At 43.1% G+C, this 19,248-nt stretch overlaps 1 protein-coding gene across 3 annotated transcripts in view; it reads left to right on the forward strand.

Moving 5' to 3' along the window:
* The window catches only part of SYTL1 (synaptotagmin like 1), a 67,991-nt gene that overhangs the window by 35,918 nt on the left and 12,825 nt on the right, over nt 1–19,248 (forward strand). For all 3 annotated transcript variants that reach the window (XM_056557391.1, XM_056557393.1, XM_056557394.1), the window contains 3 exons: nt 685–851; nt 2,548–2,650; nt 7,556–7,717. In XM_056557391.1, the coding sequence (XP_056413366.1) occupies nt 685–851; nt 2,548–2,650; nt 7,556–7,717 (432 nt within the window). The remainder of the gene's footprint in view (nt 1–684; nt 852–2,547; nt 2,651–7,555; nt 7,718–19,248) is intronic.

A 19,248-nucleotide genomic window follows, 5' to 3' on the forward strand; every position in this document is an offset into this window, starting at 1 on the left:
CGATCGATGCCTGACAATGGTGGTATGAGACCACTGAAACATAGCTTTTTTTTTGTCTTGCTGAGGATGGAATAAATCCCAGGTTTTTTCACTGAAGATTTTGTGTGCTGCAGTCCTTTCTGCTTTAGATAGATAGACACACACACAGGTAGATAGAAGCAGAAATATGCTCACAAAGATAGTTTAGAATATCAAGTGAAAAGATTGATAGATGGCACTGACTTGTTCTCAGCAATAGAAGCGTTTATTAAAACCGTCAGGTCACTGATACAGAGACCGGTCAACAGACCGTTTCACGCTATCCTCAGCGCTCAGTGTTATGGATTGAGCACCACAGAGATTGCAGCAAGGCTGAGGGTTAAGGTGAGCAAGCTGTGGACATTTAAATCTCTTCTTGGGTATGTGGCAGTGCCGACTTGTCTTATTTCTTATAGATTGTATAGTTTAGAATAGCAGAGGCAGCCAAGTGATGTCCCCTTTCTGCAAGAGAAAGGAGTCACCATATGTACTTGTTTGTAATAACATCATAAGAATATAAGTAGTATTTGTTCACTTTCCAATGAGTTTTCTAATGCGATTGTCATCATCTAATTGTTTGAGCTTTTATCTGAAGCTTTTGTTTTCTGGCTGATGTGGTTTTAGAATTACTGAATATACTATTGTTTTCCTTGCCTCCTTTTACAGCTTTCTGGCAGCATGATGAGCCTGTTCAGTGCAGGAGAATTCTGTTCTCTAGACGTTCAAGGCTGGATCCAGTTTTCTATTCAGTATGACTCCCCCAAGAAGGAACTACGGATTCTGGTTATACAATGCAGAGATCTGACACCAGCCCATAGTCAGACTTCTAATCCGTAAGTGGGAGAGAGAAGCAGTATTAAAGCTTAATATGTAATCAATAAGTATTTATTGTAGGGAGGACATTCGGCTTATTTTGGAAGTGATATGACATCACTAGAATCTTCTTACAATTTTACCATAGTTCCTAATTTTAAAGGGGAGCTTTCACCTTAGTACTGTACTCAAATGCTAGCCATGTGCCATAACAGTCGGACAACCCTACCTCAGTTAACGCGTACCTCTAATGTCTTTTAGACAAGCAGCACTATGCAAGATGGCCAAATGTCTAAATAACATCCATTTCAAATATGGTACCGATAGCCCTCAACATGGCGCCATTTTTCACGTTCCCCTGTGCTCTCTGCTGTATATTTCTATGTGCTATGAAACCGAGTGCCCCATTCTGTCTCCACATCACCCATCTCCAGTTATGTAAGTCTATAGCACTGGGTCTTGCACTAGATCTTGGTGTGGTGGAAAAAGAGCAGGACATTCTGTCTCCTAGTACATAGAAATATACAGCGGGAGCAGAGAGAATTGCCTCCAAATTTGGCATTTAGGTGTCAAATTTTTCAACGGACATAATTTTTAAAAATGACTATAGTGTTTATGTTTAACGGACACATTTTCTTTTTGAAACATATTTCATTTTGAAACCTATTGAAATGGATGGAAACATATTTAATTCTGTTTTTCACTGGTTTTTGTTTTGTTATTTTGTGCTATTGTGTACAGCAAAAAAAAAAAAAAACATATGCATTTCCCTTAAAGCTAAGAATCAGGTCTCTTATGGGCTTTTTGTTTTTCTCACTGAACATGACCCAACTAGAGTAGCTGGGGCATCTGTCTTCTTTGCTTTGCCAGGACAATATAAGCTGCTTGAAGGCTAAAAATTCCAGTGACCGTGACATGCTACCTTCCTATCGCTGTGACACTGTTCAGGTGCACGAAATGTCATTACTTTACCTCTCCAGTAATGCTACAGCTCTGCTGACTCACAGCCTCCCATTGTCTCCCAAAGTAATGCAAGGCTTTTTTCATGGGCCTACCAATTCATGGGCTTTTTTCATGGGCCCACATGGAGTAATTCAAGAGGAATTTACTCGAGTAATTCCTCTTGAATTCTCCGCTCCAAATTAATGCACATCTCCTCTGCCCATTGACTTTAATGTTATTTCTGCTGTCCTGTTCACACTGCGGAAATTCTGCTAGCAGAATTCCGACGCTGAATTCCGTTCCGCTTGAAGAAAGAACATGTTCATTCTTCAAGCGGAATCCGCTAGCAGAAATCAATTGAAGTCAATGGTAAAAAAAATTCCGCCCGACATCGTTTTCGCGCGGAATTCGCAGGCAATTTGTACGCAATTTGCGCAGAATTCGAGTGCAATTTGCGCGGAAATGGCTGAAAAACCATTCACATCTTTCTCCCCCATGTCCGCGCACAATTCCGTGCGCAATTCCGCGTGCAATTCCGCGCGCAATTCCGCGCACAATTCCGCGCAAATTATAGTGCAATTTACACCATAGGCAAGAGAAAATGCACCTTGATAAATCTTGTCCTATGAGTTTTTTCAGACTTATGGAGCTCCTAAAAAAAATCTTGCTGATCTTGAATATTTTTTATGTTTTTCATGAACATTATAAAAGAACTCTGTAGGTGATAGAAAAAAGAAATCTTTATGTGTACCTTTCTTTCATAAATATCCTTAGGTATGTGAAATGTTATTTGCTCCCTGACAAATCTGTTCAAGGCAAGAGGAAAACAAAGGTGAAAAAGAAGACTTTAGACCCTCTCTTCAATGAGACTCTAAAGGTTGGTTCAAAAAATATGAACTAGGTCCATTATATGCTCCACTATTTACTATGGTAATAATAATAATAAAAAAAAAAAAAAAAACAATAACCACACATTTACTTATTGTAGGACCCATCAGCTGTGTTAGGTGTTTCCAACAGGGTGTGTCCTTATACAGTCAGACAACACTGACTGGACTGTGTCATAGCGCACAGGGAAGTACTCATTGGCATACAAAATGGTAATAAGCAGTTAACAATGTAGATATACATTTCAAGGATAAATACCAGAGAAATGGCACAATGTAGAGTTCTAAAAGGTTACCAGCATTGTTGTTTTTTTTGGAATACAAGTATTTACTTGCATGTCCTATATCATATGGAAAGGTGCATAGTGTTCAAATCCTCTTGTACTGTATTTATCATCTCCAAATGCAGACAATGGTTATCAAACAGCACAGAAAGTACCATTGATAGTCACTGTCCACCACTGCATGTGTCCCTATTCTATAACCAAATGTAGGTAACAATGGAGGTCTTGGGGACTAATAAAAGGGGAAGTAGTTCTGTGATTTCATTGGACCTAGAGGAAGTAGAGTGTGCCGTGAAAGTCAGAATTTTTTTTTTTAACCAAGGGCTTGCACAAATATGTTAATCTTTTTAAAGCCCGAAGCCAGGCGTTCTGGCTTTATAAATTTCCCTCTACTTGTTTTACAGTTGTATTGTAATGAATGAGGGTTGGGTAGGGGGAAGTGAACCCTAAGCTGTCCCTAGAAACACTCTCCCTGCCTACTTGCCCATCCACCCTAAATGATGGATCGACAACTGGGTGCTGGTCCCTTCCTGTGCTAAAGTGCAATGGCGTCAAGATCAACAAAATAAACTATACTGTACATAGTCGGGGACAGGTCAGAAATGTAGTGAGAATACAACCAACAACTAGGTAAACCAGGCAGAATATAATTACTTACAAAACGTGATATAGAATACTAACATGCAGTTCAGAAATCGGAATAAAGATAAACAGCAGATATGAATAAACGAACAGGACTAGATATGGAATAAACATACAGCAGACAAAACCAGGAGATGCAGGGGATGAACAGATTAACTGAATGTCAAACACTAAAGGGATCAGGAAATATAGAACACAGTTCACACTGGACACAGAACAAGGAATACAATATACATCCCACTCCAAACATGGAGGGACATCAATACCAAAGCCAAATAGGCTCCTAGCCAGCAGGAACTCTCCACCGAGTGATCAGGATACTGGCCTTAAAGGAAACAGAAATACTAAATACAAACAAACGCAGGTAACATAGTAACATAGTTCATAAGGTTGAAAAAAGACCAGAGTCCATCATGTTCAACCTATATCCCTAATACTAAAAAAAACTCATACTAGAGGTAAAAATTCCTTCCCCGATCCAAATATGGCAGTCAGAATTAATGACTGGATCAACGTTCTGTCCCTATAATTCTAATATACATAACCAGCAATGTTCTTACTCTCCAAAAATGCATCCAGACCCCTTTTAAATTCTTTGAAAGAGTTCCCCATCACCACCTCCTCCGGGAGAGAATTCCACAATCTCACTGCTCTTACAGTAAAGAACCCCCGTCTGTGCTGGTGTAGAAACCTTCTTTCCTCGAGAGTAGAGGATGCCCCCTTGTTATAGATTCAGTCCTGGGTATAAATAGATCATGGGAGAGATCTCTGTACTGTCCTCTGATATATTTACACATAGGTATTAGGTCGCCCCTAAGCCTTCTTTTTTATAAACTAAATAACCCTAATTCTGATAAGCTTTCTGGGTACTGTAGTCTTCCCATTCCCCGTATTACTCTGGTTGCCAGTCTTTGAACCCTCTCCAGCTCCACTATATCTTTTTTGTACACTGGGGCCCAGTACTAAACACAGAATTCTATGTGTGGTCCGACTAGTGATTTGTACAGCGGTAGGATTATTTCCTTGTCGTGGGCATCTATGCCTCTATTGATGCAACCCATGATTTTATTTGCCTTGGCAGCAGCTGCCTGACACTGGTCACTACAGCTAAATTTACTGTTAACTAAAACTCCCAAGTACAGGAGAAGACTAACTCCTAGATAGCTCAGATAGCACTAGGCTCTGGAATTCTATCCCAGGAGTCGCAGGAACTAACAAGGTAAAAACATGAAATGCACAGTGTGAACACGGACTAAGAAATATCACAGAACAAGCACAATACTAAAACCCGACAATGTGTACTGGAACCAAGCACGCTAAAATCTATATCATAAACAGGAATAATAACCATGGTTAAAACTCAGATAAATACTAAAACAGAAAGGTGCATAATAAAACAGTCATGGTCAGAGTAAAGCACTGATCACCAGTAGCCAGTTCCAGCAGAGCTCGGGTTTACATAACCCGACCCAAGCTGCCATAGCCTAAGACCATTAACTCATCCCTAGCCAGGGAAAATAGTAAAGGAAACTGTTCAGACACAAGCCTAGTGTCTGAACAGACCCCAAAACAGAAAAATACAAAAACACTGAAAACGGACATTACATGTATAATGAGGATGAGGATGGCTGGCTGAGCACTACCACATACTGCTGTGATGGTGAGAAGGCTGTGTACAACTCCATACTGCTGTAAATACAGGGTAGTAGTGCTGACATGCTGCATTGTCTTTATTAAATGGCTGTGGACACAGAGCCTTCTTCAGTGTATTGTATAATCCAATGCCTAGATAAAATGCATTAGAATACATGATACACTGGGGAAAAGCTCTGTGTCACTATTGCTGCATGCACTGCAGCCCCTAGCACAGCAAGCAGTAAGTGAGTGAGTGGAACTAGGGCATGAGAAGCTCTGCAGTTCCTGACTCTGATCTTGGTGGCAGCAGAGAGCCCTGTACTGCTACCAGGCAACATCTTCAGCACATTACAGGGGAATGGGCAATAAGAAACCCCATTCTGGGAAAAGTCACAGGTCCCATGGATATGAGCTTGTCAGATGTAAATACTATATTTTGTGGATATTCCATAAATGTCTAAGCTGGGAACGTCCATTTAGGGATTAATACTTTTTATTGGAATGATGTTTATTGCCCCAGAAGTCCCTGACCCCATAGTTGAAATTCTGAGAACATAGTAATAGGAGACGAGGGGGCTGATATTCTCAGCTATGGCAGGCATAAACTAGGAGACTTTATTAACATATTAAAAATGACAAACAATAACAAACAGTTTATTGATGTCTTACAATAAAAGAAAAAAGATCGACATAAAAAATGTCTCTTTACCATTAGGCTTAACGCCTTAACGACCTGGTGCGGTGGTACTTAACGCACCAGGACGTACACTTACGTCCTGTACATGACCGCAAGCATCGGAGCAGCCAGGGACCTGCCGTTAATGGCCGACATCCACGATCACGCGGATGTCTGCCATTAACCCCTCAGATGCCGTGATCAATACAGATCACGGCATCTGCAGGAGTGCGGTCTGAAAAATGCATGATCGGATCGCCCACAGCGCTGCCGCGTCGATCTGATCATTGGTAATGGCGGACAGAAGTCCCCTCACCTGCCTCCGTCCATCTCTCAGTGTTTTCTGCTCTGGTCTGAGATCGAGCAGACCAGAGCAGAAGATCGCCGATTACACTGATCAGTGCTATGTCCTATGCAAAGCACTGAACAGTATTAGCAATCAAATGGTTGCTATAAATAGTCCCCTAAGTGTAAAAATAAAAGTAAAAAAAGTAAAAAGTAAAAAAAATTAGAATGTAAATTGTCCCTTTTTCGCAATTTTACAGCCAAAAAGTGTAAAAACATTTTATTAATAAACATATTTGGTATCGCCGCGTGTGTAAACATCCAAACTATTAAAATATAATGTTAATTATCCCGTACGGTGAACGGCGTGAATGTAAAAAAAAAGTCCAAAATTGCTGTTTTTTTTAAAACATTGTATTCCACAAAAACTTGATAAAAACTGTAATAAAAGTTTTACATAAGCAAATGTGGTGTCAAAAAAGTACAGATCACAGCGCATACCACTGCTTATATGGAAAAATGAAAAAGTTATAGGTCAGCAAAATAGAGGGATTTTAAACTCACTGATTTGGTTAAAAAGTTTGCGTTTTTTTTAAGCACAACAATAATAGAAAAGTATGTAATCATGGGTATCATTTTAATCGTATTGACCCACAGAATAAAGAAAACTTGTCTATTGTAAATACAGCATGAAAACGAAACCTTCCCAAATTTGCTAAATTGCGGTTTTCTTATCAATTTCCCCACACAAATAGTATTTTTTAGGTTGTGCCATACAATTTATGGTAAAATGAGTCGCACAAAAAACAAGCCCCGATACTAGTCTGTGGATGAAAATATGAAAGAGTTATGATTTTTAGAAGGCGAGAAGGAAAAAACGAAAATGTAAATAAAATTGTCTGAGTCCTTAAGGCCCAAATGGGCTAAGTCCTTAAGGGGTTGAAATACCGGGGAGAGAGTGGTAAGCTGCTTCCAAGCAAATGGAATTCAACTGTTAAATCCTTCTGTCCCCCAATATCATCTGTAAGGGGAGAGTCAATATTAAGAAATTGTTCAGTCCCGCCCATATAGTGGTTCCATTGATAATAATCTAATGTGTATGGAAAGCTTTAGGGTGCGTTCACTTGTACACGTTTTTAATAATTTTTAATTATAGAATGCAAAGCCAGGAACAGATTAGAAATGGAGAAAACATATCAAGGAAAAGAGAAAACTTTTTTTCTAATCCATTCCTGGCTTTGTTTTTGTTGTAAAAACCTGAACTGGATGGATGTTTGGTTTTCATCCTAAATTCCTAAGTACAGTAACTGTAATAAATCTTTCTGGAATGTTTGCCAGTCCATGATATAAATCACAATGTTTCTACATGATAGTACAAGCTTGAGAGATCAGAACTACAAAGCCGTTTCCTAAACTTGTCTGTGTGGCATCGTGGGTCACTAGCAAGAAACATATTCTTGGGAGAAGTAGAACTGGAACTTGCAATTTGGGACTGGAGCCAAACTCAGCCAGCATGGCATAATCTTCAGCCAAGGGTAAGTGGAAAGTTTCTTCTTTGAAGTAGCAAAAATAGGATGTACTGTTTTATAAAAGTTTAGTGTATACAGTTTCACAGATATGTATGTAGATTTCCCCGAAGGTTCTCAAAAAGTCATCTTGTTTTTAAAACTCTTGACAAGAAGTCACAAGGGTGGACAATATCTATTAGTAAATGTAAATTCACAGCTTGTATGAACATGGAAATGACCCCTTCTTGCAAAATGACATAAGTGTACATTGGGATTGCAAATGTATCATGTGGCATGATGGTGGGGGATGGTGAATACCAGGAAGAGAAGGCATGAATCAGGGGATGGAACATACCAGGTTGAGGGGGCATAAATCAGGCTCAGAGTGTGTAATTATGATATAATTACGTTTTTTATACTGAGCACAGGTCCTCTAAATATAACAATAAATTGCCACCATATCATATGAAACTGTGACGGTGCCATGATCAGAACTGTCACATGCCAAGCAGACCTTGACAATTCCTGAGCAAGCAAAGAGGTCTTATATTGGAAGTGACTGTGATTTACTAGTCAGTGTTGACTAGAGAATCATATTGTTCTGGCTTCTGTAGAGAAGAAGAAAAAAATAGAGACTGTAAAAGGGCGCCTCGTGTATAGATTAGGTAAAGTCGTGCATGGGAGACCAGCATCTCTATCAGATGGATGTTAACCTTACATGCTGTATGTGGTTAAAAAAAGCCTATCACCTTAGAATTAATCTGGGTACCAAGATGTTGAGTGGCGTCTGAGCTGGAAGCAGGGACAGCCTGTCCTGAATGTAAATAAGAGTATAGGTAGAAAACAAGACCTCCTGTTCCAGGCGCTGATGACTGTTTGCATCAAGTAGAAGTAAACCACAGAATTCTTTTTAAAAAATCCATGGCAAGACTGTTTATTGTTTCAAAGAAATCATACAAATAAATTGGATGATGATGGGTTTTGAGGGTAACACCCTCTTCCTCAGAAGCTGCGCATCTTAGATTGTGAATGGAAAGATTCTACTGGACACCACGCTGCATAGTGCCAAGTAAACTGCCTGGCACAGGTACTTTGCACATGTCTAATTAATAGGATAACTACAGTGCCTCTCCATCTCCGCTCTGCACAGCTGTAAAGAGCGGTATACAGATTTACAATGGAAGTCTATGGGACTTTTGACAATTATGTGTACCAAAGTCCCACAGACTTCCATTATAAGCATATGCCACTTGCTTTAGCTGCGATGAAGGGGCATAGAACGTGCAGCCGCACACTTCTGCTACTACTATTCCAGCGATTGGTAGAGGTCTCAGCACTCGGAGCTCCATCAATACAAATTTCTGACAAGTCACTATGAGGTTAATACTTACACGAGCTCATTATAATGATAGTTACACCAGCTCATTATCGTTACAGTCAGCTCATATGAGAATTATAACTATTATTGACCAGTTAAGTTAACAGGGTTTTCCTACATTTTACAAAAAATTACCAGGGGCCAGGGATTGGGAGGTCAAATAAAAACATATCCCTCTAGTTGCTCCTGTCCAGTACTGCTTCTGTCCCTAGCAAACCTAATGCTCCAGTGTTCTTACCTTACACTGCATTGGAGCGATGCAGCCAGTCAAGGGCCTCAGCAGTCATCAGTACCTGTTACACCTGGTGATGAGTACAGTGATGGGCTGCAGTGGTCCCATACAGCAGCAGCCCCCCACATTTAATATTATTTTAGCAACTGGCATAAACTACTCCATTTTGAAATTGGCAGGCACTTCTTATTAAATCCTGTGCAGCTGACACAGGCAGGCTTTTACATAGGACCTATGTTAGAAACCAGTCTTATTAAATACCCACAGTGGCCCACATTTACTATTGCAAACCCGACATGTTTTGTAGGGTTGTGCGCCCGATTCCAGCGCATTGCGCCAGAAATACTGTCTGTGCCAGAATTTGCGCCAGAATTGAAAGAAACCCGACTAACTCTCCATTTTAGAAAAAGAAAAACTGAAAAGGGGCTTGGTCACCGGAAAGGGGCGTGTTTCCAACATTTTCAGGAAAAACCCAACATATTTACTAAGATTTCCACAGAAAATGTGGTGAATTTCAGCTGAGGAAAACCAGACAGGTCAGAGTATGTGTAAAAAAAGAAAAATGTAGGGAAAGTGGAAAATTAAGGGAAACCTTAGTAAATACCGTGGAAAAATAATTGTAGGGAATTATAACCCACAAAGAAACCTACACAACACTCTTAGTAAATAAGGGCCATTGTATTTTATTTACTGACAGCAAGGTGGTATTATTCAATCATGTGGTGGTGGTAATATCTGGTCATGGTGTAGTGGTATTATTGGACTTTGTTTAGTGCGTTTTCCTCAGCAAGGGCCCATTGACACAGGAAAATATCCGCCTGCTGAAATTCCGCTGCCACAAGAATAACTGTGTTTTGTCTATGGAGACGGCAATGTCAGCGTAGTTCTAGTGCCGACAGATTTAGTCAGCGCTGGCGGCAATCAGAAAAATTCCATCCGGAGATTCTGCAGTGTGAACCTAGCTTAAACGGGTATCAAAAAATTGATATGTTGTAGTACTTAAGTACTACAACATATCTCTAAACCAGTTTAAAATCACTTTTAAATTCGGCCACTAGGGGTCACCCTCCTAGTGGCCGAATGCATTCTGCAGTTACGTCACTACAGAATTTTGACTCATTTAAGCCTAGCAATGAGTTGAAATTCAGTCACTGCCGTGCTCGCTCCCGCCTGTCAATCAGACAGGCGGGAGCTTGCGCTTTGAAGGAAGTGGATGCACGCAGGCTCCCGGGGACAAGGTAAAGTATTATTGGGTGGGGGTGGGGGGGGGGGGTTGCGTGTTCACCTATACAGTATGCCTCCAGTTTCCCCACTACAACTCCCAGCATGCCCTGATAGCCAATAGATGTCAGGGCAAACTGGGAGTTGTAGTGGGGAAACAGCTGGAGGGACACTGAATAGGTGAACTAAGGGGGGTGGGGAGGGGGAGTGGGTTGAGCGGAGCGGCGGGGCGGGGGGGGGGGGGGTTGCGGTAGGGCTGGATGGTATACCAGTCGCGGGATGTGCAGGAGCGGGAGCCGCTGAGCTCACGTGCGGTGCACATCCCCGCTCCCCCTGCAGCTGCCGCTGGCTCTCAGTGATCAGAGCCAGGGGAAAGCGCAGAAACTTCATCCCCTGGCTCTGATGTTTCCCTCAGCCCCAAGCCTGCACCCTGTTCAGCCCCCTCTCCTATTCCTTCAGGCTGTTTGTTTATCATTCCCGTCCCCAGGCCTCCTTCCCCTGCAAGAGCTAAATGTGACTGGCAGGCACAGGACATCTTATCTTCATCCCCGCTCTGTTCTCTGATCCCCGAGCAGGGACCGGGATCAGAAGCTCTGCAGCGCCCGTACATTCAGTGCTTGCAGGGGGAGAAGGCTCTGCTGATTCTCACATTCCCGTCCCTGCTCGGGGATCAGAGAACAGAGCGGGGACGAAGATCAGAAGTGCTGCGTGTGCACATTCTGCGCTTGCAGGGGTAGAAAGCTCTGCAGCGGCCGCAGCTGGGGACCGGGATTATAAGCTGTGCAACGGCGAAAATGTAAGTGAATAGCCGTCAGTGCGCCCATGGGGGAAATCATGATAGTGCTGCGGCTGACAATTAACCCCTTCCCCACCATGGGGGCCGTGCGCACGGTCCCCATGGCGGGGAAGGGGTTAACTGTCAGCCGCTGCACTTATACATTGTTTCCCCCATGGCATAACGGTAATACTGTGATATACATATTAGGTCATACCGCCCAGCACTAGGTTGCGGGCTGCGCGGTGGGGAGGGGGTACTCTGGGTGAACTAAGGGGAGGTGGAGTGGGTTGAGCGGCGCGACGGGGCCGGGGGGGTTGCGGGCTGCGCGGCGGGGAGCGGGATGTGCGGCCATCACAGATCCGGTGTTCACCTATACAGGGTGCCTCCAGTTGTTTCCCCACTACAAATCCCAGCATGCCCTGACAGCCAATAGATGTCAGGGCAAGCTGGGAGTTGCAGTGGGGAAACAGCTGGAGGCGCCCTGTATAGGTGAACTACTGGCGGAAGTGTTGGCCCCAGCAGGCATCAGTGACGTGGTGCCTGCTGGGGAAGTCTGCCTGGTAGTGAGCACACTGCCAGGCAGACAAAAGGCATTTTTAATATGTAAAAAAAAAAATTCAAGGCATGGAGGGGGTTAGGAATAGATGGGTAATAGGCAGGGACAGAAAAAAGAAAAAAAGTGATGGTGGGAGCTACCCTTTAAATATTCACATTCCTTGAGAGAATGTAGTCTCCAATATAGGGTTACTTTTAGGAAGTTTCTGCTGTACTGACACCTTGGGTCTCTGTCAATGCATCATGGTGACCAAAAACCATTCCAACAAAATCTGACCTACAAAATGCCAAATGTTGTTCTTCTATTCTGAGCCCTGCTGTGTTTCCAGACATCAGATATGAGAAATTGTGTAAGAAATTTTGGTGTCCATATGAAGTTTAGAATCACTGATATGGTATTTCTGTACGTAGGATAAATTGTGTAACAATTTTTTGTGGAGATATAAAATTTCTGCAAATTTTGAAGCAGTGGGAAAAAATGTTTTAAGAGTGAAGTAGTTTTAAAAATGTTAAATAATTTCAATTCTGGAGAACAAGAGGAGAAAAATAAAACCAATTTAGTAGTCTGCAAGAAAACAAGCAAACATTATGTGATGAGGAGAACATTATCTGTAATGGGGGAGAACATTATCTGTAATGGAGGAGAACATAATCTGTGATGAGGGAGAACATTATCTGTGATAGGAGAGAACATAATCTGTGATAGGGAAGAACATAATTGGTCATGGGGAGAACATTATCTGTAATGGGGAGAACATAATCTGTGATGAGGAAGAACATTATCTGTTATGGGGGAGAACATTATCTGTAATGGAGGAGAACATAATCTGTGATGAGGGAGAAAATTATCTGTGATAGGAGAGAACATAATCTGTGATGGGGAAGAACATAATTGGTCATGGGGGAGAACATTATCTGTAATGGGGAGAACATAATCTGTGATGAGGAAGAACATTATCTGTTATGGGGGAGAACATTATCTGTAATGGAGGAGAACATAATCTGTGATGAGGGAGAAAATTATCTGTGATAGGAGAGAACATGATCTGTGATAGGGAAGAACATAATTGGTCATGGGGGAGAACATTATCTGTAATGGGGAGAACATAATTTGTGATGGGGGAGAACATTCTCTGTGATAGGGAAGAACATTAATAGGAATCAGACAGATAACTGTCAATGAAGGCCGATCTGAAAAGAAAGAAACATTAACTACTGTAATACCAACAAGATGGAGCCCAACCACAACCAAATTAAACTTAAACCTTTTTTCTGCTGTGCCCCTAGAGAGAGAAAAATTCACATTGCATTTTTAGTATTTGAATTGTATTCCAGGATTTGCTGAGAGTTTTAGTTTTGCAACATCCGGAGGTCCGCAGGTTGAAGACCACTGCTCTATACTATATTTTAAAATTATGATAGTTAAGGTTGACTCCATATTTGGATATTCTTTGCGTATGCCACTTAAAATTTTTTCTCCAAAGGTACTTGAAAAGTTTCCATCAGAATCTGTGGGAGAACTCTTTAGGTGTATACAGTAAAACTGTATCCATAAACTCAACACCCCCCACCCCACACACATGCACCATTATCTGGTGTAGTCAAAATATTAACTTTGGTCTCTGTTATTCATTTTAGTTAGAGTTTACATTTATTTGCTGAAAAGAAACGAATGTCCAGCGCAAGGCTCAGGGAAATGTAGATGTGTTTACAATCCATGGTAGGCAAACATCAGGACTACACAAACATGCAGGTGACGCGTTTCAGCCTTAACAAAATGGCCTTAGTCATACAACAATTGTATGTGTTGTGGAGTGCCTTGGGAAACAGGAATCACCTGTACTCCGTCAGCAGGACCGCCCACACAATAGCTAGTGGAACTCATTTACTAACAGCATTCCAACTCTTTTGTCGGGTTGTGCGCCTAAATTCTGTGTAAATTCTGAATGTGCGACAGAAAAATCCTGACAGAATCAGAAACACTCAGAGTGAGAAAAAAATACAAAATGGGCATGGTTTTCGGGAAAAGAGGCGTGTTCCCTACATTTCGTCTTTTTTGAAAACCACTCTGAAAATCATGTGAATTTTCTGGGAAGAAAACACCTTAAAGCATGTATAATGTTTCCGAAAGCGGAGTAAATTAGTAAATACCATGGGAAAAAAAAAAGGTCTGAAAACACAAAAAAAACTCCACTCCACTCTTAGTAAATAAGGGCCGGTATGTGTATACCTAACTGCAACACCTATTCAACAATACAATCTCACATATATTAGAGTTTATTATACTAGACATACAATACAAAAGCTAAAACCATCTAATAATAGAAAGAATCATTATAATGTATATATATATATATATATATATATATATATATATATATATATACACTGCTCAAAAAAATAAAGGGAACACTAAGATAACACATCCTAGATCTCAATGAATGAACTAATCTTATGAAATACTTTTGTCTTTACATAGTTGAATGTGCTGACAACAAAATCACACAAAAATTTGTAATGGAAATCAAATTTATCAACCCATGGAGGTCTGGATATGGAGTCACACTCAAAATCACTGTGGAAAACCACACTACAGGCTGATCCAACTTTGATGTAATGTCCTTAAAACAAGTAAAAATGAGGCTCAGTAGTGTGTGTGGCCTCCACATGCTCGTATGACCTCCCTACAATACCTGGGCATGCTCCTGATGAGGTCTCCTGAGGGATGTCCTCCCAGACCTGGACTAAAGTATCTGCCAACTCCTGGACAGTTTGTGGTGCAACGTGGTGTTGGTGGATGGAGCGAGACATGATATCCCAGATGTGCTCAATTGGATTCAAGTCTGCGGAACGGGCGGGCCAGTCCATAGCATCAATGCCTTCCTCTTGCAGGAACTCCAGCCACATGAGGTCTAGCATTGTCTTTCATTAGGAGGAACATAGGGTCTGAGGATCTCATCTCGGTACTTAATGGCAGTCAGGCTACCCCTGGCAAGCACATGGAGGGCTGTGCTGCCCCCCAAAGAAATTCCACCCCACACCATTACTGACCCACCGCCAAACTGGTCATGCTGGAGGATGTTGCAGGCAGCAGAACATTCTCCATGGCGTCTCCAGACTGTCACGTCTGTCACATGTGCTTCTGTTACAGTGTGAACCTGCTTTCATCTGTGAAGAGCCAATCTTGGTGTTCTCTGGCAAATGCCAAACGTCCTGTATGGTGTTGAGCTGTAAGCACAACCCCCACCTGTGGACGTCGGGCCCTCATACCACCCTCATGGAGTCTGTTTCTGACCATTTAAGTGGACACATGCACACAGGGCTCTGTCAGTGCTCCTCCTGCTCCTCTTTGCACAAAGGTGGTGGTAGCGGTCCTGCTGCTGGGTTTTTGCCCTCCTACGGCCTCCTCCACATCTCCTGATGTACTGGCCTGTCTCCTGATAGCGCCATCCATGCTCTGGACACTACGCTGACAGACACAGAAAACCTTGTTGCCACAGCTCGCAATGATGTGCCATCCTGGATGAGCTGCACTACCTGAGCCACTTGTGTAGGTTGTAGACTCCATCTCATGCTACCACTAGAGTGAAAGCACCGCCAGCATTCAAAAGTGACCAAAACATCAGCCAGGAAGCATAGGAACTGAGAAGTGGTCTGTGGTCACCACCTGCAGAACCACTCCTTTATTGGGGGTGTCTTGCTAATTGCTTAGCATTTCCACCTGTTGTCTGTTCCATTTGCACAACAGCATGTGAAATTGATTGTCAGTCAGTGTTGCTTCCTGAGTGGACAGTGTGATTTCACAGATGTCTGATTGACTTGGAGTTACATTGTGTTGTTTAAGTGTTCCCTTAATTTTTTTGAGCAGTGTATATGATAATGATTCTTTCTATCATTACATGGTTTTAGATTTGTATATCTAGTATTATAAACTGTAATGTATGTGAGATTGTATTGTTGAATAGGTGTTGCAGTTAGGTATACACATACTATCTATTGTGAATATGTGTGGGCGGTCCTGCCGACAGAGTACAGGTGGTTCCTGTTTCCCAAGGCACTCCTCCCATGCATATAAGATCTAAACACGTACAATTGTTGTATGATTAAGGCCATTTTGTTAAGGCCGAAACACGTTCACCTGCATGTTTGTGAAGTCCTGATGTTTGTCTACTATGGCTTGTGAATAAATCTACGTTCCCCTTGCGCTCGACATTTGTTTCTTTTCTGTATCATCGAGGTGAAGTCCACACCTGGTCCGTGCAGCAAGTACATCAGAGGGTGAGCTGATACAGCTACTTCTTTGTTTCTACATTTATTTGCTGTATGGAATAGCGCAGGCATATGCAAATTTTTATTTTTTATTTTTGTTTAAATCACCAAACCCCAGGGTAAAAAAAACACCCCTATTTATCTTCCCCTAAAATTTAACCTTCATTCCATTTATTAAAATATTAAACACTCCATGAAAAAATATAAAAACAGGTACTGTCATAGAGTATATATGGACTGTCACTTATGATATACAGAGTACGTACTCCCTGTTGTCAAAAGGTAAACAGCATAAACTGTATACTGCAGTGCCATTCACCTTTTGACAACAGGGAGTACCCTGTATATCATACAGTCATTGTGTGGGTTGTAGACTCCATCTCATGCTACCACTAGAGTGAAGCACTGCCAGCATTCAAAAGTGACCAAAACATCAGCCAGGAAGCATAGGAACTGAGAAGTGGTCTGTGGTCACCACCTGCAGAACTACTCCTTTATTGGGGGTGTCTTGCTAATTGCCTATAATTTCCCCCTGTCATACAGTCATGGCCGTAATTACAGGCATCGCTATTAGAATCACTGCCGCAGAGCGTCTGGATGTGGCAGCAGGGAGACAATATGGCGTAAAAATTTAAGAGATTTTTTATGTAACTTTTATTTAATTTAATTTTAATTGATTTACATTTTTTGAGTACCCATTCTGGTGAGCATCGAGCTGGCTGTGCGCTGCAAGGTGAGCTACCACCTGTTCCAGCCCGTGCCTCTCAGCGCCCCCGCCCCCCCCCCCCCTCCCACTGTCTTACTCTTCGTGGAACTGTAAATGTTTCATTTAATCAGTTATGGTTCATTGTTATCACTCCAACCTGTTTTCTTGGAGAACATATAGTCGCTGAATGACAGCCTGGATGTGGCGGAAGCATAAGGAGACCGTATGGTGGCAGAATGAGACAGCCGGGAGGTGGCAGCAGTATAAGGAGTCCTGAATGTGACCCGGTGACAGAGGGGTGCGGTGGGTGAAAAAAGGTCTGATGCAGGGGAATGTCTGTATCTGGGGAGTAGCGCCTTAAATCTGTTTGGCACTATGCATATTTGTGAAGTGTTGGTGTGGCACCATGGTCAATCTACTCTGACGCATCAGGCATTGGTGGGTGGAAATCCTGGCTGATCCATGCCTGATTCATCTTCACAAAGGTCAGTCTCTCCACATCTTTCATGGACAGATGAGTTCTCCTTGGGGTGACTATGGCCTCTGCCTCACTAAACACCCGCTCTGATGGCACACTACTGGCTGAGCAGGACAGCTTTTCCAGGGCAAACTCTGCTAGTTGCGGCCACAAATCAAGTTTGGCTTCCCAGAAGTCCAGCGGATCTTCAAGGTGTGTTGGCATGGTCATTTCAAGGTATGCCATCACCTGCTGGTTCAGGTCCTGCTCCAGGTCTACCTGCTGCTGATGAGTTGATTAACTATAACAATGTGAAGAAAGGTACTCATCAGCGACTGTAGACTCAGGCTGCTGCTGATGGAGCTGGTACTGCTCCTGCCACCCCCCCCCCCTCCCCAGCAGCCATGGTAGTGGAAGGTGAGCGCAGCCCCCCCCCCCCATGTCAGACCTGCGAGAGGATGGATGATGGCGCCAATAGGCCTCGGCCAACTGACTACGTAGGATGTCTCTGTAGTAGATCAGTTTGTCCTCCCTCTCAGTGGGTGTAAAAAAAGGCACCCATTTTGTGGCAGTAGCAAGGGTCCAATAAAGTGTAGAGCAAGAAGTTATCCTGCTGCCGAATGGTGACAATTTGGCGGTCACTACGCAAGTAAGTGAGCATGCAACGTGCCACTTGTGCAAGTGACTCGGAGGGACTCTCTGCCTTCATCTTCACTGCATACTGTCACGGTGTGTCTGGGTCCTCGGTCTCACCTTCCTCATAACCCTCTAGCTCCTCTGGTTGCTCCTCCTCTCCTGTCAGATGACTAGAAAAACTGCCCATTTTGTGAAACCTAAACTGTGCTCCACTGTGCCCCTCCCCCTCCTCCTTCAGTTCAGCCCCCACAAGGCTCATGTGGCCATGAGATGTAGGCGCCACGTCTCCAGTGCCCTGACCAGCCATCGTTTCCAACACGTGTTGTAGGAAATGAAGCAGTGGAATGACGTCGTTTATTCCATAATCCTGGTGACTTTTTAATAATGTGGCTTCCTCAAAGGTCCCGAGCAAACGGCAGGTGTCACATATAAGCTGCCACTGGGTGACATTGAAGTTACACAGGGGAGTACCCCTATCTGCTTGGATCATCAAGAAATTGGTGATGGCTTTTCTCTGTTCGTATAGTCGGTCCAACATATGGAGGGTGGAATTCCAACGTGTGGCAACGTCACAAATCAGACTATGTTGGGGTTCTGATGCTGCCGCTCAAGGAGGGTGTGCTTTGCAGTGTACGAGTGGCTGAAGTGCATGCAAAGTTTCCTTACCATTGTTAGGATGTCTTGCAAATGGGGGGAACACTTCAGGGACCGTTTGACAACCAAATTGAACATGTGTGCCATGGCTCAGCCTGCCTTGTCGCAGCGCAGACAAGATGTTCTTCCCGTTGTCAGTTTTCGTGGAGTAAGCCATGCTCCAATTTCTTTATGAATGACTTTTAGCAGTTCCTCCCCTGTGTGACTCTGTTTGCCAAGGCAAACCATGTGAAGAAGAGCGTGACACCCCCGTGCCCTGCACACATGGTATGCTGAAGGGCACTGAGACTTGTATGTGCAGTGGAGGCTGAGGACATGGTGGAGGATGAGGAGGCGGAGTTGCACACTGTCACAGGACCACCAGCCTGAGAGCATGGAAGAGTGGAAGAGGAAGCAGCATGAACTGTCCAAGTCGGTGTTGTGGCTGTGCAGGAACCACATTCACCCAGTGGGCCATAAAGGACATGAATTGTCCCAGATCACAGTTACAGCTCCAGACGTCGGCGCTGCCGTGAACTTTGGTGCACACCAACCGGCTCATGGACTGGCCAACTTCTCAAAATTGGGTAGGACTGGTACTGCCTTCTTCGCAAAGAAATGACGGCTTGGTACTCTCCACCTCGGCTCAGCACAAGCCATCAGTTCTCTGAAAGGTGCAGAGTCCACCACTTG

This window comes from Hyla sarda, chromosome 2 (genome assembly GCF_029499605.1).
Source record: "Hyla sarda isolate aHylSar1 chromosome 2, aHylSar1.hap1, whole genome shotgun sequence".
Classification (NCBI taxonomy): Eukaryota; Metazoa; Chordata; class Amphibia; order Anura; family Hylidae; genus Hyla; species Hyla sarda.